The 26145-nt window shown below is 45.2% G+C and overlaps 1 protein-coding gene across 3 annotated transcripts in view; it reads right to left on the minus strand.

The window, feature by feature from the left end:
* Actr3b (actin related protein 3B) overlaps positions 1-26145 on the minus strand; it is a 99266-nt gene that overhangs the window by 45252 nt on the left and 27869 nt on the right. For all 3 annotated transcript variants that reach the window (XM_052172974.1, XM_052172972.1, XM_052172973.1), the window contains exons 2-4: positions 13216-13271; positions 1747-1871; positions 1-40 (exon numbers count right to left, since the gene is read on the minus strand). The exon at positions 1-40 is cut by the window's left edge and continues 71 nt beyond it. In XM_052172974.1, the coding sequence (XP_052028934.1) occupies positions 1-40; positions 1747-1871; positions 13216-13271 (221 nt within the window). The remainder of the gene's footprint in view (positions 41-1746; positions 1872-13215; positions 13272-26145) is intronic.

Here is a 26145-nt window from a genome sequence, read left to right on the forward strand (position 1 = left end):
TAAGATCCCAGTCTTCCACGATGCCATGTCGTATAGGCCACTGCAGCAAAAAGGACAGAAGCAGCAGCTGCACTGCATGAGCACGGAGGAGGCTGTGTGGCCCAGCAGAATGAAGGCCTCCTGCTGGGACGCTCCCAGCAATTCAGACATAAACCGCATGCTTTATAAGGAACTACTTCTATAGCGTATTTACAGCAGTGCCTCCTCGCAGTATGTGCAACTACCTGATTGCTGTGGGCAGACTCGTCTACCCTGAAACTCCCTCTGGTCCTTTTGTGCTTACAGAAGAGAGACCAGCTTTGCTGGTGAAGAGGTGGAGAAAAGGGAACCACCGGGCACTGCTGGTGGACTGTAAACTGACAGAGCTATCACAGAAGTCAGTGTGAAGGTACCTAAAAAGAACTGAAAACAGAACTACGGTATAGCCCAGGGATACAACTGAAGGACTCCAAGCCAATAAACCTCGGAGATATATGCACGCCCATGGTGACCACTGTGTATTTACAGTAGCCAAGAAATGGAACCCCGCTACATGTCTGTCAGCATAGGTAGTGGACTCCTTTTAAATGTGGTACTGATACACAATGGAATTTTATTTAGCCATTAAAAAAATGAAATCATGACAATTGCAAGAAAATGGATGCAAAGGGATATCATTAAAGTAAATAAAATAGGCCAGATTCAGAAGAAAAAAAAAAAAAGAAAGACTGCATGTTTTCTCCCATATATGAGACCGAGATTTAAATCAATCTTTCTCCCTCTCTCTGTCTCTCTTTCTGTGTGTGTCTGTGTTTGTGTGTGAGTGTGTGTGTGTGAATGTGTGTTAAGTGTGTTTGAGTATATGTGAGTGTGTGTGTGTGTGTGACAGTGTGTGAGTGTGTATGAGTTTGTGTGTGTGTCTGTGTGTGTGAGGGTATGTGTGAATGTGAGAGTCTTTGTGTGTGTATGTGTGTGTGTGAGAGTCTGTGTGCGTGGGGGGGTTATGTGTGTGTGAGAGAGTCTGCGTGTGTATGTGACAGTGTCTGAGTGTGTATGAGTTTGTGTGTGTGTGTCTGTGTGTGTGAGGGTATGTGTGTGTGAGAGTCTGTGTGTGTGTGAGAGAGTGAGAGAGAGAGAGAGAGAGAGAGAGAGAGAGAGAGTCTCTGTGTGTGTTTGTAAAATGGATGAAAGCAAAAAGGGTGCCACGGGTGGAGAGGAAGTGATCTTAGGGGGAGGGAGAAAGGAGAGGGATGGAGTTCTGGAGGGCGGAGAGGAGGAGCATTTGGAGGGAGGCAGGGAACCCACAAGAGTGGGCAGGCAGCCCAGAGAGGCCATGAGGTCATCAGAGGAAGTGGGGGGGAAGAACGAAGCGCAATGACGTGTGTCTATGAAAATGTCAGGATGCCGCATCACTTGAGACGCTACATTTAAAACGTAATTTAGATTATTTCTTAAAAAACACATGCTTTAATATTTGTGCTTCTTAATCGCTCAGTCTGCAAGTTTCCAGGTCTGGCACGTGCGTTAGTCAACCTGCACCTTCCCGGAAGGGCGGAGCTCGCTCTCCCTGCTGAGCACTGTGTGACAGGGAAGTGTTAGCTCACTCGGTGCTCCACTCAGAAATCCACCTCTTCAAACCCCACCCCCTCCACCTGAGCGTAGGGAAGGAGACCATTCCACGACTCCCAGGTACAGTCTCCAGACACAGCCATGCTCTCTGCTCCGATGGCCCTGCTCTTACACAAACACACTGCTGCACAACTTTACCTTGGTAGCGTAGGTAGGTTTATCAATGGCTTCATCCCCTATGAAGAAGTCAAGGTCATCGACTCCTCTCAACACCCTCCTTTGGGCTTGATCAACTACCTTTGCGGATTCTCGGATGGCAATACCTGAAGGGAAACAGATGTTTTTCTTTCATAAAGATGCCAGCACTCTCCATGCGTTGTCTGAATTATCAGGGACAGTTAACGTAATCTATATGTCCGTATGAGTGAATGGTGACTGCTAAGGTTGTGTCTGGGGTTGGGACGCTCACAGGAGAAGCAGTGAGCACATCAAGTAGAGAAACAAGTGTGTCTTTCCCAGTGTCTTCTCAGGGGGATGCAAGGGGGCTGCTGTGAATATCGGCACAGAAGAAATGTTATTTATCGGTCTCAGGAAATCAGGGGTGGGGGCTGGAGAGATGGCTCAGCAGTTAAGAGCATCATCTGCTCTTCCAGAGGTCCTGAGTTCAAATCCCAGCAGCCACATGGTGGCTCACAACCATCTGTAATGAGATCCAATGCCCTCTTCTGGTGTGTCTGAAGACAGTGACAGTATACTCACATACATGATAAATCTAGAAAAGAAAAGAAAACAAAACAAAACAAAAGAAAGGAAAGGAAAGGAAAAGAAAAGAAAGGAAAGGAAATCAGGGGATTTTAGGGACCATTCACCCACCACAGGTTGATTGTAAAATACAGTTTGTGGGAGTGGGGGTAGAGGGCAAAACTATACAACATAGAAAATTAAGGGAAACTGAAAAATAATGTGTATATATTCTTAAGTCATTTTAATAAAATGACATCAAATAGTTCTTAGATATAGAGTCTATCTATAGAGAGAGGGCAACTGTGCCTTCCAATTAAAGTGAAGCTATCAGGTTATAGACTGACATCTATTGCAAAAAGAGAAATACAATTATTCAAACAAAAATATCACAGAAGATCTTAACAGTACATATCTGCAACTATATTTAGTAATAACCATATAACCTTCACTCCAGAATTTAATATCCAATAAACTGTGTAACACTCCACAAAGATTCAGTTTGCAATGACACTCCTAACTCCTGATCACAATCGAAGCTCCCTTCCATTCCCCCTCCTCCTCAGATCTCTGGGGAAAGTCCTCCCCTCCTGGAAACTTTCCCTGACTACCTAGCAGGTGGGAGCGTGCTCTCAACGTGCCCTTCCTACTCCCATTAGTCCATTCTTCATAAAGAGCGAGGGCCACCCAGTCCACCACCAGAGAGACTGGACACACCCCAAGTATGTCTTCTACTACACCTCCAGGGCAGGCTCCTGCAAACCACTAACGTTGGAAGCACTGCAGAGTTAGGGGGCACTCTGCTGCTCCTTTGTGTGCACACTGTCACTGAGTCCTCGGGGAGCCTGTCAGGTAGGCACTACTATGTCAAGGTCATGCTGCTCCCAAGAGACAGAGCCAGGCTTTGCTCCTGAGCAGCTGCCACCAGCGAGCCCCAGAGGAATGTGTGTCCTGTTGATGGTCTACTCTACTGAAATACTGATTGTGAATTTGGAAAAGGTTCAAACTATGTCAAATTACTCTAACATAAGCCTGATTCTGTAATTATGCCAACAGAACCTCCAAAGGGGTTTAGTGTACATCTGGACACCATTGCAAATAAACAGGAGGTCCTCAGAGTTCCACCATGAAAATCCTGTGTGTAACTCAAAAGGGAGGGTACCTGATCTTCCTCATATGATGTCACTTCACAAAGTGAGCTCCCCTTTGCACAAGGGGCTCAGCGCTTCCAGGCTAGCTGCTCTGCAGTAAGTCCTCTCAGCATGAAAGACAGGGTCGGTCCTACACCCCCTATGCAGGGCTGCATAACTACATAATACATGCAGACACTCAAGGGGCAGAGCACCACACTGAAAAGTGCCTGAAGGCTTAAGGGGCAGCAAGATGGAACCACTGCAGGGAGGAACCTGGAAGCACTGTGACAATGGATTTATCCAATAAGTGACCTTTTAAAAGTCACTGTAAAGGAGTGTCAGAGTGGATAAAGGGACAAACTGCTCAGTAAAACAAACACAATGTGACAAGGCCCAAGCAGGGGTCCCAATGCATCTGAAGTCAGGTGGCAAAACTACCAAAGCCTCGCACAGAGCTACCAAGTGTCCTTTCAGAACCACAAGCTCCGTTTCGGTAACTCAGAGACCACTCTGTGTATGGGCCTAAGGCTGTCAGTCAAAGCCAGGCACACTAACCCTGGGCAGCAGGAGCACCGCACCTGGTCTCTTCAGCTACTAAGCATGTTTGCTTTCCAGTTGTGGGGTGGGAGGGAAGATAACACAGCAAAATGCAAATGTCGGTGCCCTAGCAGCCTATGCCTAGATTTCAGCATTGCCCACAAAGTTGTCCTGTACAAGCTCCGGTTAAGAACTGAACGGCTGAATTAAGTGAGTTTGTAACTTTGTGTCAGCCTTATCATCCTATGCTGCCGGAAGCCCACGACATCCCACTACTTCCACAGTGAGACGTTTAAAACAAAGCCAACTACACACACACACACACACACACACACACACACACCTATCTGGAAATGTACTTTGTGGTGATACACTTTGTGGTGAATTCATCTTAAAAGTCATTCCAAGGTTGACACGATGGCTCAGGGGTAAAGGTACTTGCCTCCAAGCCTAACAGCGTGAGTTCAATCCCCAGGACCGACGGGTAGAAGGAGAAAATTGACACCAGCAGCTTGTCCTCCGACCTCTGTACATAGTGCCACAAGTACACACACACACATACACACACACCCCGATAATAATGATAATTAATAGTAATAAATAAGTAAGTGTGAAACATTACTCCAAAACAAATACATATACACATAACTTATTTCTAAAAGTAGATTTTTCTGACACCCTCAAATTATTAGAGGTGGAATTAAAGCAGCACTTTAAGAGTGAGCAGGATGCTTTTCCCCTGAGAAGAGCATCTAAAGTAACAGTGAAAAGAGATGGATATAAGAAGGGCCTGGAGGGATGGCTCAGTGGTTAAGGGCACTTGTAGCTCTCACAGAGGACCTGGGTTCGATTCCCAGCACCAGTTGCCTCACAATCACCTGTAACTAGAGTCCCAGGGCAACCTGGCACCCCCTTCTGACCTCTGTGGGCAAAAGATGAGTGTGGTGTACAGACATATGTACAGCAAGATACCCGCACACATAAAATATTTTTCAAAAAAAAAAAGGAAAGAGAGTTATTTTACCATCTGGCAAGAAAAGCTTAATTATGTATAAATTCTCTATTAAGCTGTCAGCAAGTAGTACAGAACGTGAGGTGGTGAGGGAGAAAAGATCCCACAATTCACGACATCGCTCAAGTCTGCCAAGGATTTGGGGGAAAAACATGAACCAAAAGAAAAAGAAAACCATATCCCCACCCCATCCCCCCAAAAGCCTAAGACTTAACAGGAAATAAAGGGGCACAAACAGAAATTTAAATGACAGTAGAGTAAACCTGTTCTGAGCCCAGGTCATAACAGAGCTAAGTTTTGGTGGCAGGCAGGAGTGGGGAGGGGACAGAGAGGTGGAGAGAGGAAGTGGGGGAGGGAGGTGGGACTTATTTTCATAATTCCATGCAGGCAACAGAACCCAAGCAAAGCAATAGAGACACACAAGCTTGAGCTAGAGATGAGGCTCAGTGAGGAGCGCTTGGCTAACCTGGGTCGCCCAGCAACCCCCGCACCCACAGCAAGCAACAGAGCCCTGACCTCCTCCCCACCCAGCGCTCAGACAGACCCAAGTGGAAACCTTGCCCTTTTACCCCAAATTGCCATAAACAAAGAGACATTCCCCCTTAAAACAAGATAAAGACTCTCATAGCATAATAAACCATATAGCAAGAATCTGAAACATCAAGTTAAATCAGATGGGATGGAGATGGCACAGATTACCAAACAAGGGCCCTAGAACAAGGCCGTAACACTTTTCAGGAGAAGTGTCAAGCAAACTGTGCACACCCATTGAATCAAAATCAGTTCCCTGGAGCAGAATTGGATTTTATGTTTGGTTGGCTTGGCTCTGCCTTTTGAGACAGATTCTTCTTGCTGTGTGGTCCAGGCTGGAGCGAGCTTACCATCCATCTGCCTCAGCCTCCTGATTGGATTACAGTGCTGGGTTATCCTGCCTAGCTCCTAGACTGTTTCTTTGTATCTAGTTTGTTGTTACTTCTCTTTTGGGTCTTGTTTTCCCTAAGAAAAGTTGCACAGGAAAAACCAGTCTCCTTATAGCCCACTAGATGTTTATATTTTTTTAATCACCCTTCCAAGCTTTAAGTTTGGTGAGGATGTTTGTAGTTTGTCTGTTTAGTAGAGTTTGGTGGGCACCGTCCTAGGCACTGCTGAAGTGAATGAAATCTTGCTAACTCTCTAGCTTTTTTGTGCATCTCAGTATAAGCAAAGAAATGAAGCCCAAATGTCTGAAGAGACTTCTTGTGTTCTGCAAATATTAAAACCATGTTCTGTATGTGTGCTTTATATAGTCATGGAGTGTTTCCTTAGAGTAAGGCTTCAAGTACACAGAGAGTTACTCTTTGTTTAGCATGTTTGGAGTTAAGATGAAATAGAAATACTACAAATGTCAAACCATCACAGCAGAACTGTAGAAGTCAAATTTTTAATAAACAACTGCCTTTAGGAAAACAATTAAGTGTCTAGAAGACATTGTGTCTTATTATTTAAAAATCACTGTCTTAAGTTTTCAGTTCAGAAAGTAAAAAATAGCATATGATCAACATGAAGAAGACAAGCTGTCCTGGTTCTCCCATCTCTGCCTCCCAAGGACTCATTTCAGGCATGTGTCACTGGACAAAGCTCTTAGAACGTTGTTTAAACCTGAAATGGCACATACATAAAAACCTACATAGAACCACTAATGAAACACTAAAACTGCTCTCTTTAAAGTCAGTAAGACAACATTCTAATTACTGTTTTAATAAAAAGTTCCAGCCAACATAACAGCCCACCCCCCCCACACACACATACACACACACACACATATACACATACACACACACACACACATACACACACACACACACACACAGACCAGCAGGATGGCTTGGTGAGTAGTTGCCTGCCACCAAGCCCGACGACCTGAGTTCAATCCCTGGGACCCACATGATAGAAGAAGAGGACTGACTCTTGGAAATTGTCCTCTATCTCCACATGCACAGCGTGGCATGTGCACCCCACACGTGTGCACCCCACACACAATAAATAAATACGTGTTCCAAAAGAGCAAGCAAACACAGACAGCTGCAACAAGGAAGCAAAGTTAAGACCCGAATTAGAAGCCAAACACAGCCATTATTCGCAAGCAATACAAAGGCCCTGCCTGCAGATGGGGCTGGGGGTGGCCCAGGCAGTAAGGTGCTCGCTGAGAAAGCTACAGAGCCTGCCTTTGGATCCCCAGCACCCATGCAGAGGCTAATGTATCCAGAGTCCCAGTGCTGGGAAGGCAGGAACTGACAGGAGTCCACTGGCTGGCCAGGCGGCCTAGCAGAGTTGATGAGCTCTAAGGTAAGAAACTGATACTGTCTCAGAAACAAAGATGAAGAGCAAGGAGCAAAGACATCGACATCAACCTCTCGCCTCCGTCCACAGGCATCCACAGATGCTCACGTCCACACAGCACGCATACCACAGACACAGAGTCGGGAGAGGGAGGAGGGAGGAGGGAAAATGCTATTTTACCATTTATTTCAAGTTGCACACGTATGTCTGCATTTGTATGTCGGAATGCGCATGTGTGTATGCAGACGCTCACAGAGTCCAGAGAGGGCCTAGGGTTCCCTGGAGCTGGACTTACGGGCAGGTGAACTGCCTAACACGAGGACTGGGAGCTGAGCTCAGGTCCGTGGAAAGGGCGGTTCACACTCTCCGGGCCGCGGCATCGGAGAGTGGGCTTATGTGACATTGTGCTTATGTGGCCAGCAAGAACTACTCAGAAAGCTTAATTTTAAAAATAAATTCATCACATACAATAAAACATAAAAACTGCTAAAGATAAATCTGACCAAAAAAAAAAAAAAAAAAAAAAAAAAAGCATGTGGAAGAATTTAAAGACCATGAAACTTTACTGAAAAACTCACAAGACAGGAGTGGACAAGGGTAACAACACCCATTCTCCTCATGAACAGGACTGAGACTCAATTCTTATTCATGAATATCAAATTAAATGTAAAAACCTTAAATTAGCCTATAAAAAGAGTATCTCAAATCAAGATTTCCTCATAGTTTTTTTATAATTATCTGATTCTAAAATTTACAGTATAAAGGAAGAGCCAAATAATTCCAAAAAAAGGAAGTGAGAGAGAGAGAGAGAGAGAGAGAGAGAGAGAGATGTCAGTGAAGAAAATAAAGACCAAACGTTCCTAAGTATGTACAGGCATGGCGGCTCACAGCTGTAATCTCAGCACTCTGGAAGCTGAGGCAGAAGACTGACAGTTTTGAGCTATCTGGTAAAATCCTGTCTCCAGAACAATGTTCCCAAGCATAAGTATGACTTCAATGTGACAGAAAAGGAGTGTCAAGCCAAGTGGGAGTGCACCTGTTGCTCACTGGTGCATTGGGGGAGGGGGAGGCACCCGGCTTAGACTTGGAAATAAAATCAGCTAGCTATCTTTCATGCATATTCAAAACTTAACTCAGAAAATACACGATTCCTTATGAGTTATTGGAATGGGTGTGCACTTTAAAAATAGAAACACATTATGAGCTGATATTTTTATTGAAATGTTTGACTATCAAAATTTAAAATTTCTAGTTGACAAAAAAAAATCACTTCAAAAATGTCACGGTGCAACAGGAATGTCGCTCAGTGTTTAGTACACACAAACACCACAAAAATAAATAAATAACCACAAAAATAGGAACAACGGCTGTAACAAACCAGTACATGCTGCCTAGTGTCCCCACGACACCAAAACTTAACAAAAATGCAATTTTAAACATGGAAAAAAGCATGGACTGCCAACGAATGATGCTCAGCTTTACTGCTAATCAGAGAAATAAAATTGTAAAAGCCGGTAACTTTACATTCACTAAACTTGGGAGGGAGGGAGGGAGGGAGGCAGGGAGGAAGGGAGGAAGGGAGGGAGGGAGGGAGGGAGAGAGGGAAGGAGGGCAGACCCTCGCTGGAGTTGCCAGTGGGCGGAGCCAACGCGGGGCTCCTGGGAGACCAGCGGCACAGCAGCCAAGGCTGCAGGGCTCTGCGCGCAATGGCCAGGCAACCACAGCAGCTCGGATCCCTGCCTGGGCAGGCGGCAGCTCAAGGAGATGTCCGCTACACTGCTTTGTATAATAGAAAACTGGGAAATATTTGTGCTGCTGAAATGTTAGTTGGACACAGGGACCCCTGTGTGTAATCCCAGCGCAGGGGAGCTGAGGCAGGAACAGCCTTCAGAGGAGACTAAGTCTTGTACTCACACTAGACTCGGCTTTAGACTGCATACGTTAGCAGTGATAGAAACTAAAGACAACACTGAAGAAAGAGGTTGTTTTAACATAATGCTGAAACGTTATATGAAATGGCTTTTAAAAGTCACAGCACAGTGGACCTTTATACATAGGAGGTGAGGCTGAACCAACACTAGAATCTAGGCAGAAAACGTCAGCCAGCAGAAGGAACAGGAAGGAGGGGCCAAGGTGTCAGTCCCAGCTGTCATCTGAGAGCCTCACTTCAGGTGGCAGCACAGCAAACAGCTACACTTACACCAACTAAGACATTCCAAGGCCTGCATCACGTGGATGTCACAAGGATGTCCTCCTCCTCACCTAGCTAGCACCTGGCTGTGTGTTTACTCTGAAGTGAAGATGGAATGCTAGTGTGCTTTTGTGGGTGGGGTCCGGGAGCTTTCCTGTATTTTCTTTTGCATTGTATTAACCAAGTCAAAATATTAAGGCTATATTTAGTTTCATTTAATTAAAAATAACAGCCATGAGTCGGGGTGCACATCTTTAATCTCGGCAATCAGGGAAGCAGAGGCAGGAAAAGCTACTCGAGTGTGAGGCCAGCCTGGTCTACATGGAGAGTCCCAGGTCAGCCAGGGCTGCACGGGAAGACCCATCTCTAGAAAGATCAGGCCCTCTGCAGGCGGGCCCTCCTCCCAGAGTGGAACTTACCTAGTCTGCACTGCTGGCAACTGCCCCGGATGCAGGGAGCACAGGGAACCTGCCCCTGCCCCCAGCCCCCCTGCCCCCAGCCCCCCATTCCCTGTCCACTGCCCTCTTTACTGCCGTGCTCACCACACTCTCCTCAGCTGAAGCCTTGCACAACAACCTCAAAACAAAAATAGGAAAAGGAAGAATAAACTTCAAATAATGAGGCCAAGACTACACAAAATCCTCAACAGACAGACACAAGTGTGGCCTGGACAGATCTACTGACAGTATAGTTCCAGTAGCCAGGCCCTGATGGAAGCCCTCGGGACGCTGTAAGCATTCCTGATGTGCAAAATGGGGCTCCCTAGGAAGACAATCCGATCTATCACGTGACTCTTGTCCAGACTTCAATCCCATTCCTGCCGGCTGCATGGAGCAGTCTTGTTTCGGTCCTTAATACGCACTCAGCCTCCCTCCCTCCCTTCTTCCCTCCCTCCCTCCCTCCCTCCTCTCTCATCTATCCTCCCTTCTTCCTCTTCCTCTCTCTCCTACACTATGGGACATGGGTCTGGTGCAAGCCAGACAAGCTCCAGCCCCACCTCTCCTGAAGCCGTCAGCAAGCACATCCTCGAACTGTCTGTAAATGACCTCTGCAAACAGAAAATCTCTCAGCACAGGAACAAGCAGTGGGTGAGTGGGTGGTCCAGGCCAACGGAAGCCTGCACCCACCTCAGCTCCCGCACGCCTGCCCTAACATCTTCAACTGTGTTTCTGCCAAGGCTTTCCCATAAGAATTGCAGCCAACAGCACCACCGTTTGGGGCTGGAGAGACAGACGGCCCAGTGGGTAAGAGCATGCACCACTCTTGCAGAGGGCTTGGTTTGTCTCCCAGCACCTGTCTCAGGTGGCTCAGAACTGCCTCAAAATCCAGTTCCAAGGGACTTGATGTCCTCCTCTGAACTGTGCAGGGCTCTGCACTCACAAGAGCACACACACACACACACACACACACACACGCACGCACGCACGCGCCACATACACACATAAATTAAAAATAAAAAGATGAGGAAGAAAAGATGGCTCAGTAGTTGACAGCACATCCCTTCTTCCAGAGAACCTGGGTTCAATTCCCAGCCGCACACTGTGGCTCAAAACCACCTGTAACTCCATTCCCAGAGCATCCAACGCCCTCTTCTGGCCTCTGCAGACATGGCATACACATGGTACATAGATATACATGCAGGTAAAACACACATATGTAGCAGAATATTCCCTGCTCAATTAATTTAAATATTAATATAACAAGAATTCTGTGACTGGACAGGGAAAATGGAGGCGGAGCTAATAGTTGCAGAGACCAGAGACCAGGAACCAGATAGGAGGAGATGGAGGAGGAGGAGGAGGAGGAGAAGGGCGAGGAAGAACAGGACAGTTCAGATTCCATGTGGGTTTAAATAGCCACAGGTAACTATAATATCATATAGGGATAGAATAATTGGGATAACTTGTCTAATCCAGGTGGGCAGCTGGTATCATTATTAATTGGCCCTGAAATTATTGTGTGGGCAGCTTGTGAATCGAGAATTTATCAATATATAAATCTGACTGATTAATTATAAGCTTCCATTTACTGGGTTACTGGAATCTGGGACTGCCGAGCACAAGTGGTTGATGACTGAGAAGGTACCAGCGGCTCTGAGGCGGGAGAACCAGAGCTGGGAAGACCGCCGCACAGAGGCCAGCGGAGAGGCGTCGAGTAGCTCAGTGCAGCGTGGGAGCCTGCCGTTCCTATTTAATATCTCCAGCAACACCCATGCAGATAAAAATAAGTAAGTAAAGTTTTAAACAGATAAAATTCATTTTTAACATTCCTATCCTTGGCTCCCCGTTCCCTGGCATCTTGTTTCTCCTCTAGCTGTTGCCACTGCCGAGGTCCTCACATCCTTTTGACAGTGACTCCTACTAATTGCGGCTTCAGTTCCCTCTGCGAATGAGGACGGGTTAAGTAGTGCAGCCCACCAGGCGCAGGTGAGTTTCAGAGGACAGCAAAGTAAAGAGGACACCGTCAGTTCTCCTAGATGAGGGGCTTAGCAAGGGAAAAATCTAATCTCTGCTTTGAAAAAAGAGAGAAAGCCCAATTTATCAACTCAGCACGAAAGTTGACACCCCTCCTAATGGAGCTCAGTGACTGATCACTGTACAGATGTCAGAGGCCAGGGGCCTAACTTAGCCTGCACAGAACAAAGCCCCGCTTCCAATATTACTGGATCTGGAGACAGGACTTTTATGAACACAGTGAATTTTCAAAGGTTGCAAGGGCGGGGTCCTTAGAGTGGCAGTCTGACAGGAAGGGACACTAGTCCTCTCACACTCACACATAGACACAGTGGGAAAGAAGACAGTCCTCCATATGTCTAGAAGGAGATGTTTCACCAGGTACCACCTTGAACTTGGGACTCTGGACTTCCAGAACCGTGTTACGGTTTTATTGACTAAGTTCCCTTGTCTGTGATTTGTTAGGCATCCTTATCAGACAACACTCCACTTAATGAATTTAAAATGAGGGCTCAGAAGATCAGTAACACCCATCACCAGGCAGACCCCACATGTGGCCCCTGCACACCCCGGGAAAGCCAGAGCTGTCACTCTCCTGCAGACACAGAACTGAACCTCCTGTCTCAGATCTCCTCAAGGAATCGGGAGTGCACTGTCCAGAGATCCAAACCACAAAAAGGCTTTGGCCTTGACCTGAATACGTGGTAACAAAGCTCTCCTTCTGAGCTAGGTCCGAGGATCTCAGCAGCAACATAGGGTTTACTCCCCTTTCCCTTGGGCAAACTGTCTCTGGGATTCAAACCTGGTAAGTCTACCTCTAAAGCCCAACCAGCCCTCCAGAGAGACGCCCACAGGCAATAAAGAACAGGTAGGGTGAGCTCATGCCCCAGGCATGACACCTAAGTGCCACACCTTAGTGCCATGGCACCGTGGGCTGATGAATAGTTAAATCTGTGCTTCCTTACAATTACAGACTGGGGCTTAAGGAACCAGAGAGACTGTTCCAGGCAGTTAGGACACTTAGAAAACAATGAAAGTTCCCTGGCAGCCTCTCTGGGTGAAACTAGAAAACCAATGACAAAGAAAGGAGTTTGAAGGGATGGCAGACAAGCCACTGTTGCTGAAGTCCAGCCACCTCCCACAGCAGCGCTCAGAGTTAAGCAGCCCTTCCTAGGAAGCAGGTGACAGGCCAAAAAATGACACTAAAAACATTACGGCAGCTTGATACACAGAACGGGCTGCTTTAAAATGCTGAGGAACCCAAGGAAGAGCTTTACTTACATGACGGAATAATGAACTGTGGTTCAGTGTTGCCTGCGTAGCCAAGCTTGGTGTACCTAAAAGCACAAAGTCATCAACACAGGTTTAGACGGCAATGCTCGAGACCACACCCCACTCATGTCTTTCATTATAAGCACACCAAGCCTAGAATAGTCCCTTAAAGTTAAAAAAAAAAAGAGAGAAAAACAAGCTGTGCTCACTGAAAATCACCTGAAAGCAGTGGCAAAGCTTACAATATTGGCTTGTTGGTCTAGAACAGGAGCATGTCGATGCCTCCGACCCTGACTCTCACTGAGCTGTCACATTCTTCTGACCGTCACAAGAACACAAAGAACATACAGTTGTCCCAGTTTTTCAGACCAGAGAACCGGGGCACTGAAAAGCTAAGCTGCCCAGACTAAAATGCTGGGGAAATGCAGGACCGCCTAAGATGCAGCTAACTCCAGCAGCACTCCTAAACCTTTACATTGACTGCGGAATCTTCTTAAAGTGCCACGGCCTGAATCTAGACACAGCTCCCACCGTCGCCTGGGGATTGTCCGACGGGAGCCTCTCTTTTCCGGCTCGCTTCAGGAAGAAGCCCACTTTCTGTCAAGAGACTCTGGTAGATTCCAAAAGTCTTATGAGAACAACTGCTAGAGCACTGGTTTCTGTTCCAAAAGCATCCGATAATCTCCTGAATATAAAGGGGAGGAGGGTCAAAGGCCACTCAGACCATCTGCTGGAGGGGTACAGGGAAAGCAGCCTCAGGAGCCTGAGGAGTCTGAGGAGCCTGTCTCAGCTGACCCCAGCTGGTCACAGTGCAGCCAGCCTTTGCTCACAGTGGACAAAGCACTTCCTGGGACTAGAAAGGAAGAACGAATTTGTTCTAATTTACAGATTATTTCAAGATATTTGATATTAAATGCTTCTACTTGATATTTCTAAATCTTCTTAATTTTATGATTTTTTAAAAAAAAACATACTTTGCCATATGCTAGCTTTGGTATTTTCAAAAACAAATCAAGTAAGACACACAAGCTGGCTGCCCCTGTCCCATGCCTGTTGTCCACCCTCCATGGACTGCGAGTTCTTCAGACCACAGGAGAGGGCAAGGCCAGACCCTGAGACACCTAGGCCCTACAGGACAAGGCTCTCTGAGCTCCTACAAGTCTACACACGGCAGATCTGGGCGCAGGAGTTCATGACCAAGTGAACTCATAGTCTGCCATGTCAGGGACCTCAGACCCATAGGAGAGCAAGTTCCTGGGCCACCGAGAGCCTGGAGGCTTCGGAGAATGAAGACAGCACAGACTGAACTTGAGATTCCAAGACCAGCACTGTAGGGTGGCTAGGGCTACAATCCCCACAGCAGGGAAACTGAGGCAGGAAAACAGCTGAGCCAAGGCCCCCGTGAGAGACAGTCAACTCAGCCCCAACATGACCTGATCTCATTCTGGAGGCCACTCTGAGGAGCTGAGGCACTGGCCCAAGGCTGAGATGCTTAGAGCCGGGAAGGAAGCCGGGTGCCACTGAGTCAAATCTAAGTAGATGTTTTTGAACAAGCCAACTCACTCACCGCCTGCTCTGCAAAAACAGCGCCTTAGTACTTAAGTCACTTAAACAAACCCATTCTTCCACAGAGGCCGTGAGTGTCTGGCGCGTGTGGCTCTGTCTCTGCCCCCAGGGCAGAGAACAGAATTTCCTAAGTACCTGCTGACATGTACTTGCCAGCTGCTGAAAGACTGAAGCCTCGCAGGGGTGCTGAAGCACACGAAAAGTAAAAGAGATGAGACCTCGTGAAGTACATAGGATGTTTGAAATATACAGGAACTTAGATTTTGGAAAGTCGCCAGGTACAGTGCACACACTTGTCATCCTTGCACTTGGGTTAGCGAAGACTGGAAGCGCAGGCTCATCCTCAGCTTCAGTTACACAGCACAGCCTAGGCTAGCCTAGGCCAGCCTAGGCTACATGAGACCCGTTAGCAAAAATAACATTTTTCCTTTCTTTTTTTTTTAAACTTTTTATTGGTTCTTGGTGCATTTCATATGATGCACTGCAATCGCACTGCTCTCCCACTCACTCAGTCCCCTCATACCCAACCTCCACCCCTGCAACCTCCCCCACAACAGAGGAAAAAAGACTCATTGTGGAAGCTGTAGTCTGTCACAGTGCATACTGCATACTCTCTTGTCCACACTGAGGGTTCTCCAAAGTGAGTCACTGGTCTGGTACAAGGCCTCTACCACGCTATCAACACAGGAACCTCACTGGGACTCCTCTATTGTTGCCCTGTGTCATGGAGATCCTGCAGCCTTAGATCTACTGGTCCAGCCCCTCCATGAACTCCAGCAGTCCATCGATGGAGTAGATATGGGGTGGGCCACTTCAACGCCCTGGATCTGGGCTGAGGGGTGCCTGAGCTGCTCGGTCCCCTGGCTTTCCTGCTCTCACACCCGCACCTCAGCTGCCCACCCTTCACACACAGGGCCAGCTACACCCTGCTGCCCAGCTGCAGTGCAGAACCCACTCTCCCGAGTGCTGTGCCAGGTGAGGGGCAGACCGGCTCTCCCGTTCTCATGAGCCCATCAGGGCCAGCTCTCCTGCCTGCTGTGGTGGCAAGGGCAAAAGTGGGGCGTACATTTCTACCTTGCTAACAGCACTGCACAGCAGACAAGTGGCTGGGCCACACTCACACCCCCGGGCCACCTTAAGCAGTGAAGGAAGCCATCAAAAATAGAAAGCTGGTGAAGGTGTAATTGAAAGAAGACGGCATGTTCCAGCCCCAGCAAGCAGAACTTGGACGCTTCGGCCATGTGGATCTGGCTTTACAGTCAAGATTACAATAGAAAAGGGTTATAAAGCTCCTCCATGGCTGAGGAAATCCATTGTGACAGGTCTGTGTCAGGGGTGTCCCTGCACAGTGACCTGGAGAGGCCACTGTGTAAAACTGAAAATGAAGCCTGGATTGCCTTGGAGACCACAAGACGTTGGAGATGCCAGAGTCATGGGACACCTGCTGGGGAGAGCTGCTAACAGGGAGTGGAACCAGCCCAGGAGAGAGAAGTGTGTTGCAGGCAACAAAGCTGAGAGTTGGCGATCTGGAGAACATCTTGACATCAGCCATGGGAGGCGGAGTTTGGAGTCTGTACGATTGATTTTCAGTCTTCCTTTGGGACAGCAGTTCCTCGCTTTGCGCCATTTTGGAATAGTAATGTTCCAAAACTCAAAGACACAAGGTGACTATGGCTAAGAATCTTTCAAACTATGACTTTCCCAAACTAAAGAAGTCTAGAAACTTCTCTATTGAAGCCAAGAGTCAGCCAAGGAAACTTCAGCTGCTGCTCTGGTTTAACCCTGTTTGGGAAAAATTAGTACTACAAATCACATTAAAAAAACCAAAACCATCTAACAAATATATGTTGGAGAAGAGGAAACAAAATATTTTTTAGGATTTATTTTATGTTTATGAACCATGTGCATACAGTTTCTGCAGAGGTCAGAAAAGGGCATCCAATCCCATGGAACTAAAGTTACAGACCATGTGGATGCTGGAAGACAAACCCAAGATCTCTAGAAGAGTACTCTAAGCTTCAGAGGCTATCCTACAAAAATGGTTTGCAAGTGATTAAATATAATGCATTCTATAATTATATTTTATAATCATTATAGAATTATATAACTGTAATATTATATTCTATAATAAAATTAAAGAATATACCATATGTTATTATATGTATTATAATATATGTTATGATTCATGTATTATATTATAGAATCATAGAATACCTGAGAAAATTAAATAACAAACAAAAAGCAACAAGGAATTCAACAAGATGACGGCTACTAAATAGACAAAAAGCACCAAGGACAGCTGCTGAATGAAAATATCTCACTCGGAATGCCTCAACCACAGAGCACCAGCCTTAACATGGAACTGCATGTGTGAAGACCTCTCTGTACATACAAGCAGACACTGACACATCCTTAATACAGGAAGACTAAGTATTTTTAAATAAAAATCAAATGTTCCTGAATCCATCTGGAAATGTATTACACACCATTCAAAAATGGCTAATACTGAAGGTAGGGTCTGCAGTAGTAGTGATTGGAAGCTGAACAACTTCACATTATCTATTAAAATGTTCAGCGTGTAGAGCCTTTCATACATCCTGTAAACATTTAGGAATTTGATAGTATAAGAGTGTTCTGCGCACGCGCGCGCACACACACACACAATGCACAGTAGTACTATAACAACAGCAAGACAAAAAACTACAAAACAGGGCATACTAAATACATTACATGTACTGTGATAAACAGATATCTAATATAACTGATGTAACTGCAAATAGTGCATGGTTGTGATGTGAGGCATTTTCGTCACACAGCAAAACTGAGGTCAAGTCTCAGAACCAGTCACCTGACTAAAGGGAAATAATTCGGTCTCTAACTCAGTTATCTGAAGCTGTTACCTTAGACTTACCACTCTGGAACTATTCCCTAATTCAGAAAGCACACATGTTCTCCTCATCAGTGTCATCTCTGCTACTGAACAGTATTGGTTATATACTTTTCTTCCCTGACTTAGTCTCCAACAGAATTTAATGTCTACAAACCAACTTCTGAGAACCCTCTACCCACTCCGATTAACATATGCTTACATATATTGATAATTTACTCAGTGTTGCTGATCTTGAGTTATACAGTCATGAGTCACTCAGATATCCATCCTAAGAATGCACTATCAGGGGACTTTGTCATGTGTGTGAATGTCATGGACCATTCTAACACAAACGCATCATAAAGGTAACTATCGCTACCCACACTGACATAAGACTTGGAACCGCCACCATACGTGAGTGCACGGAAACATACATCTTCTGAATTGTAATGACTCACACAGGCTAGGTGATCTTCTCCACCACAGCTTTTCATTAAGGCATCTTCATGAAATCCCCCCACATACTAGATTCTGTGTTTTACCTCTGGTGTCACATACGTTTTGTATCTCATAGGAAGAACTATGCTAATCTGGTTTTCCCAGACATGTTAGAAGCATGTACAACCATCAACTTGCACTGGATAAAATGGATCATGCTTATAATCAGCATTTAGATGGTTAAGGCAGGAGCACTGACTTGGGTTTGAGGCTAGCCTAGGCTTAACAATAAGTTCCAGACCAGACTTGCAGTGAGTCGTTGGCTCAGAAAAGGGGCAGGGTGGAGGAAGAAATAAAGAAACAAAGGCAAGAAGAAACTAGTCGGTTTTCGTATTAAAAGCCCTTGGTTCTGTGTCTGAATACTTCATTCAAAAGCCAGCAGGAATGCCAGAAACAGACATCACTCTCAGAATCGTAAGCTGACTTATCTATACTCGTCCAACATGGCCTTCCACGCTTGGCCTGAGACACCCACATGGAAACCCAGAAAGGCAGAAGGGGAAGGGGAGCATGGCAGACACTCCACAGCTTTGGAACACAACACCAAGGTTATGCTCTGCATTCTGAAGAAGGTGCCCTCCAGGTTCAAAATCAAAACCAAAGGTGTTTACTGAGGGGCTGGGTGTGGTGGTGCATGCCTTTAGTGCGGGCACTCAAATGGCGGAGGCAGGCAGAGCTTGGAGTTCCAGGCCAGACTGGTCTACACAGTGAGTTCCAAGCCCAGCAAGGTCTACATAATGAGAGCATGTCTCAAAAAGGGAAAACGTATCCACTGAGGTCTGACTCCCTGTCCTACACCCATCTCTGCTTTCTACCCCAATCTTTCCATCTCTTCCATAACTGTGCTGTATCCTTATCTGCCCCATCCATTTTAAACACTCCTAGAACAGACTCTCCCTCTTCCTCTGAAATGCCAGTATCTCTTCATAGCACATGGAGACTTAATTCTGCTAAGTCAGGAGAATTAGCTGCCTAAACATACTTCTGTATACTCTAAATTCCTCCTACAACCATGTGTCTTGAGCAGAAGGTGACAACGCAAGCTCAATTATTTTATGTTCCAAAGTAGAAATGTTACATCTTAAAACTGTTTCCCATCTTTATATGGTGCTCTGAAACTGTGCCCTGAGTAAGGCTCTTTTTAGTGAGAGCCTTGTAATGTCCTATCCCGGTTCCTAAATTTCAACCAGAACTGCTCTAATGTACCCCTAGATTTCACATTAAACTATTATCTGATCTTAATGGTACAGTTTTTAAACCACACCTAATTCTCACACTGCATTGAAAATACACAACCGTTTTTTTAAGATGTTCCTTGGGTTACTTTATAAAAGAAATACAGTCTGTTTATGAAACAAAGAGTTACCATATGTTCAAATTTATTATTAATTTTACCTACATTTATTTGCCTTGTTTTAAGGCAGGGTATGTAGCCCTGGCTGTCCTGGAACTCACTACATAGACCAGCCTGGCTTTGAGCCCACAGAGATCTGAGTACCTTTGCTCTCAAATGCTGGGATTAAAGGTATGCACTACCAGTCCTGGTTTAATCTTTTAATCTACTTAATGAGTCCTTATATTTAAATCATGGCAATAGAAGACTAAGACAGAAGGGAACAGCGGCAAAAGCTGAACACACCCATTTACCTGGTATACTTGTATTTCTTTTCCCACATGCTTGTTTTTCTCTCTATGATATTTGGTAAACGCAACATAGTGAAGGACTGCTCATTTGTAGATTCTCAATATCATAAGATAATATTTTAATCTTTAAAACAATACTTAACTGTTTGAATGGTTAGGTAAATGTGAGCTAACTTCATTCTTTTCCAAAGTTCCCTAGAACCAAAGGAATAAGAATTTTTGAGTCTGTATGAGGTGGTTGGAGAGATGGCCCAACAAGCAAGTTCACTTGCTGCTCTTGCAGAGGACCCAGGTTCGATTCTTGGCACCCAACAGTGGTTCATAACTAGTGGTTTGAATGAAAGTGGACCCCACAGGCTTGTAGGGAGTGGCACTATTAGGAGGTGTGGCCTTGGTGGAATAGGTATGGCCTCATTGGAGGAAGTATGTCACTAGGGGTGGACTTTGGATTTTCAAATGCTCTTCCTGCTACCTGCCAGCTCCTTCTCCAGCACCATGTCTGCCTGGACACTGCCATACTTCCTGCCATGATGATAATGGACTGAACCTCTAAAACTGTAAGCCACCCCCAATTAAGTGTTTTCCTTGTTAAGAGTTGCTGCGGTCATAGTGTCCCTTCAAGCAATAGAAACCCTAGTTAGGACGACCATGTGTTACTCTAGTTCCAGAACTATACCTTCATCTGACCTCTGTGAACACCAAGAATACATGTGGTACATATACATATCTGCATGTAAAACATTTACACATAAAACCAAAGGAATAAGTTTGTTTGTGTTACTCTGTATGAAGCCACAATGAGGGAAGAAACAGTAGCAAAATCATGCCAGGGGAACTGGTGATCAAGTCTGGCTATTAAGAAAATGTGTCTTGTGTGTGAAGGGCCCTCATACGTGCATAGATTTGCATGCTTAATCATTAGGAGTGGTACTATTTAAGAAAGATTAGGCAGTGTGGCCTTGTTGGAAGAAGTGTGTCTTTGAGGTTTCAAAAGTTTGAGCCAGGCCCAGTGGTTCTCTCTTCCTGCTGTCTGTGGATTAGGAACTCTCAGCTCCTTCCCCAGCACCGTGTCTGCCTGCACGCTGCCATGCTTCCCACCACGATGGTAATGGACTGAACCCAATACTGTAAACCAGACCCTATTAAATGCTTTCCTTTATAATAGTTGCCATAATGATGTTGCCTCTTCACAGCAATAGAACACTGGCTAGGACAGAAGGGAGGAGCAGCAAAGGCTACAGAACAGACCTATATACAGAGCGTCAGGGACTCTGGCCTCAGCCACTACAAAATCCTTGTGAGGCTGAAACAGAAGCTTCAGGGAGCAGTGATGCACTAGGTCAATTCTGTACCCGGGCCCTGGTGAGAATACTTTCCCACGCCAACGTCTGCTGCTCTCTGGATGCTGCTCTGACAGCAAGGTGGTTCTCGGCAGTGTTTGGAGAAAAAGGGTCTCTGGAATCAGTGACAAGACACGAGGTGCACTGTTACCAAATATTCTTCTTAGTTTAGAAATGGAACAAAGCTTAATTATAGACTACTTGCCTCACAGGCACAAGGCCATGGTATTGAGCTCTTGTTATCTCAATCAGTCAATCAATCAATCAATCCATCAATCAATCGATTTTAATTTGAAACATTCTTTCAAATCTTTAGCTAAACACTCAACAATATTCCTGTTCTCATTTAGTCTGATTGTGTCTATTTTTTATTATGTTGTGAGTATGGGCTTTGTCTGCACACATGTCTGTGCACCACACATGTGCCTGGAGCTTGTGGAGGCCAAAAGAGGGCAGCAGAGGCCGTGGAACCGGAGTTACAGCTGTTAGCTACCATGTTGGTGCTAGAAATGAAACCTTGGTCCTGTAGGAAAGCAGCCAGTGCTCTTTACCTCTGACACATCCCTCTCAACCTGTCTGTGTATTTTTGACCACCCTTTTGCTTCCTGAATGATTCTAACTTACAAATAACCAACACCAGTTTAGTTGTTGTTGTTGTTGGTGGTGGTGGTGGTGGTGTTGTTGTTGGTAGTGGTGGTGGTGGTAATAGTAGTATTTAGTATGACTAAAGCAGTTCAGTAAGTAAACATGGCTTGCTGTCCATCTGATGACCTGAATTTGATCCCCCAGGGCACACATAACAGAAGGAAAGAACAAGTTACCACAGGGGTGTCCTCTGACCTCCTCATGTACTATGGCTCCCCACACCCCCCACATACATACACATAGTAAGTCAAGTGTAACTAATTTCTATGTATGTGGATGTTCGAGTGCCTGTGTGCATTTGTGTGCATTCTTGGAAACCAGAAGGTGAGGGCAGCTTTGAGCTGACTGACACGGGTACAGGGATCCAAATGTGGCCCTCTGGAAGAATAGTAAGTGCTCAACCTCTAAGCTATCTTTAAGCCCCATAAAATTAAATCTTAATGAAAGACTGTTAATTCAATTGTTCAGACAATGTCAGATGGTTGCATCTTAGGGCAATGGACAAAGTCTTACCTTTATTTTAATCCTTTATGATTCCTTGCCATTCCCTTTGCTTTTGATTTTGCTCAAGGGTGTGTGTGTCCAGGTCCGTGAGAGTGTTGGAGACTCAAAGCAGAGACTCACAGACACTAAAGCAGGTGCCGTACACAGAGCTACACGGCTACACTGAAATGATCTGTTCTTGCTTAGGTTATTTTCCTCCTCCCAGTTTGCTGGTTTCAAAGTCTACACGCAAAGGCAGTGGCAAGGGTGCCGAGAGCCTTCCCAACTGACCAAAGTCAAACGCAGCCTTCCTCCACAGGTGTACAGGAGGAGGCGCACAGCAGTACTTCCTGCCCACACTCCCTGCCCAGGCTTAACCTACTTTTGGCCTTTCGGGGACTTTCGCTGTCCTGTTACCTTCATGTTGATACGTTTTGAATGTTCTTCATCAGCATGTATTACACATGCGTCTCATCATGACATTTTCATACTTGCACATAATGTATTCAGGCAGCCACGGCCCTCATTACCCTCCCAACCCCCATCCAGTCTCACCAACCCTCTTCCTCTTCCCATCTGTTGCGTCTGTCAGTGTTTATTCAGTTTTAAGGTGGCATTTTCACACGCCAGCTCCTCCATTTGTAGACTCCTCACTGATTCGCCTTCCATTGGCTGGGCTAGGCAAGCCTACACGGAGGCTTCTCAGTGAGGTTTGTGAATGCCACGGCTCTGAACTTTTGCACATTTGAGGGTGCCACCATGCTGAGCTTCAGTGACATTTCAGTCAGATCACACTGTCGTTCTGGCACGGTGCTCCACCACCTTCAGGCAAGTCACACTGCTCGGAAGTTCAGCCTAAGCTAATTCTACCGGTTCCGTTCTAGGTGGCGCATCTGCAGGCAGCAAGCATGAGTCAGGTACCCCTTCTGCTGCTACCAGAAACTAACTAGCAAGAGCAACTTAAGGGAGCTTTTAGTTAGGGTCCCAGTTCAAGAGTCCCTCGTGGCAGAGAAAGGACAATGGCAGGGGCATGAGGCAGCTGGTCAGAGAGCATCCCTGTTCCATAAGAGACCTGAATGCTGATGGCGTGCAGCTTGCGTTCTCCTTGTGCAGCCTGTGGTAGTGCTGTACACAGGGTAAGACTTCCCACCTCAGTCAGCCCTGCCCAAGAGGCTCCTAAACAGAGAACACTCTCTTCTCCCCTCAACAAGTCTGTACCCTGCCAGGTTGGCCATCAGTATGAAGCAGCACAGGGAAGATTTCCTGCTTGGCTGTGCATGCGTTTGCAACACAATGCCACAGGCTGCGTCTCCATTTAATGAGTGTTCCGTGGACTCGTAACCAGTTCATTGTGAGCCCATCTATACATGCAACCACAGGAATGTTTCAGCTCTGACTGTGACAGGGCTCTTTAGCTCTGTACCGTACACGAGGTTTGGTCAACGTGCTGTCTGAGCTCACTGAGAAGTCAGCTCTGGAAGCAGATGACCCAAGCATGTTTGTCTAAAATGTACTCTACGGCCTCTTGCCTGGGGATAGATGGGCCTCCCTGACTACACAGACGAGAGAAGAAGACAGTAAAACTGCCCAAGAATAAAAACATTTGTCCTCAAGAACAGCTGAAGAGTAAACCATCTCCGACAGGCGTTACTACTGTTTATACAAGGGCTGTCAGTGGGAAGGAGAAGCAGGAGCTGGAGCCCCAAGAAGACAGCATGGACAGAAACTGCCTGGGAAGGCGCTGACTGCCTCCACTCCCCAGCTGTCTTCTACTGCATGCTGTGAGCACCTGATTTGATGATGTCGTCTCTGTTACTCTTTGTTCTTCTACCTGGAATCATCACACAAGGCTGTTCCTTTGATGAGGTCATCTCTGTTCCACGTGCCCTGAGAGTTGGCCGCCCCAGCTGGCTGCCACAGAGGGGCTTTCAGAGTCCATTTCTGTGGATGTTTGGAGCGCCTGATTTGATCATGGTCCGCTGTCTATCCATCCACACATCTGTCTGTCTATCACTTGCTATTTCTTTTACTTTAGCTTTCCATACACTTAATAAAAAGCATGGCTACAGTAGTTCATTCCTCAGACAACACAGTTCTCAGAGCCGCTTTCCCAAAGCTTGTCCTCATGAAACTGAGACCTCAGCGGCAATGGTGCAATTTCCTGTTTCCCATTCTGAAATTTTTTTAATTTAATTTTTATTTTTTATTCAACACAATATATATTTTTATACCAATCATAAAAATAATGGATGTGCTATTAAATGAACATAAAAAGATAAAGTCATATTGTTTGTTTGTTTTGTTTTTAGTAGAGCGTACAATCTTGGCTCTTACTATGGTAGCAACTCAAAATAAGAACAATTTTTAGACATTGGAGTTCATTGTAATAAGGCTGTATTTCAGTGTCCCTCATATCCCCAAAGGATTTTACCTCCATAGTAGCTAAGCTAAGAGTTGACAGTTCTGCTGCACCAAGGAATGAACTGTAGGTACAATTATTTGGGTACAGATTTCCTGCTATGGCCAAAGCTATCTGACTTGAGTGATTGTCATCATTCTCAGCCCACAGGGAGCAGGTTACATTCATTTAAGAAAAGGTGTGTGTATTAAGATGGTCTATGGATGAAGTCATTCATCAACTGTTTCAATGAACAATGTTTCTGCTTGGAGGGTGGCACAGACATTAAATTAGGGTAAGATTCTGGTTCATTAGCTGTGATAATTTTGCAAAGCATCCATCTCAGAAAGAGTAACTGATAAGATTACAATAATTATAAATATCAAGCAAAACATTCACTCTCATTCTTGGTTGTTCTCTTACAAGGCACCTCCAAAATTAATTGTCTACATTTCTTTTGGCTATATAAATAATTTTGAAATACGTAAGCTGTCCTAAAAACCATATAGTATAGTGTAAAAACATCAAATAAACAATCCTACTAATAGAGAGGCTGAGATAGGAGAAGCATGATTTCAAGACCATTATGTGATACACAGCAAGACACTGTCATGTACAAACAAGCAGCAAGTGTATATGGATTGTACAATATTGGACATATTTCTCCAATTACCCAATTAGAGAGACCACTGGGTGACAGTCAACAAATTTCTAATTCCTCGTATTTTTAAATTTCAATCGATTAGGATATGTTGGTAATATTAATTTTCATATTAAGAAATATTAAAGAAAAGTGAGTGTTACTTCCTGTTATTTTTGTTGTTAGAAGTGGAATTATATTTATGTGGGTTTGTTGAAAGATTACTTTCTTGCTTTTTCTAGGGTGTAGTTTCCCTCCTATTCCCCATCTATTTTCCTTTGTAGGGCTGGATTTGTGGAAAGATATTGTGTAAACTTGGTTTTGTCATGGAATATCTTGTTTTCTCCATCTATGGAAATTGAGAGTTTTTCTGGGTGTAGTAGTCTGGGCTGGCATTTGTGTTCTCTTAGAGTCTGTATGAGATCTTCACAGGATCTTCTAACTTTCATAGTCTCTGATGAGAAGTCTGGTGTAATTCTGATAGGTCTATCTTTATAAATTACTTGCCCTTTTTCCCTTACTGCTTTTAATATTCTTTCTTTGTTAGTGCATTTAGTGTTTTGATTATTATGTGACAGGAGGGCTTTCTTTTCTGGTCCAATCTGTTTAGAGTTCTGTAAGCTTCTTGTATGTTCTCTTTCTTTAGGTTAGGGAAGTTTTTTTTTTTTATAATTTTGCTGGAAGATATTTACTGGCCCTTTAAGTTGGAAATCCTTGCTCTCTTCTATACCTATTATCCTTAGATTTGGTCTTCTCATTGTGTCCTGGATTTCCTGGATGTTTGGGGTTAGGAGTATTTTGCTTTTTGTGTTTTCTTTGACTGTTGTGTCAATGTTTTTTCTATGGTATCTTCTAC

Source organism: Apodemus sylvaticus, chromosome 2, assembly GCF_947179515.1.
Source record: "Apodemus sylvaticus chromosome 2, mApoSyl1.1, whole genome shotgun sequence".
Classification (NCBI taxonomy): Eukaryota; Metazoa; Chordata; class Mammalia; order Rodentia; family Muridae; genus Apodemus; species Apodemus sylvaticus.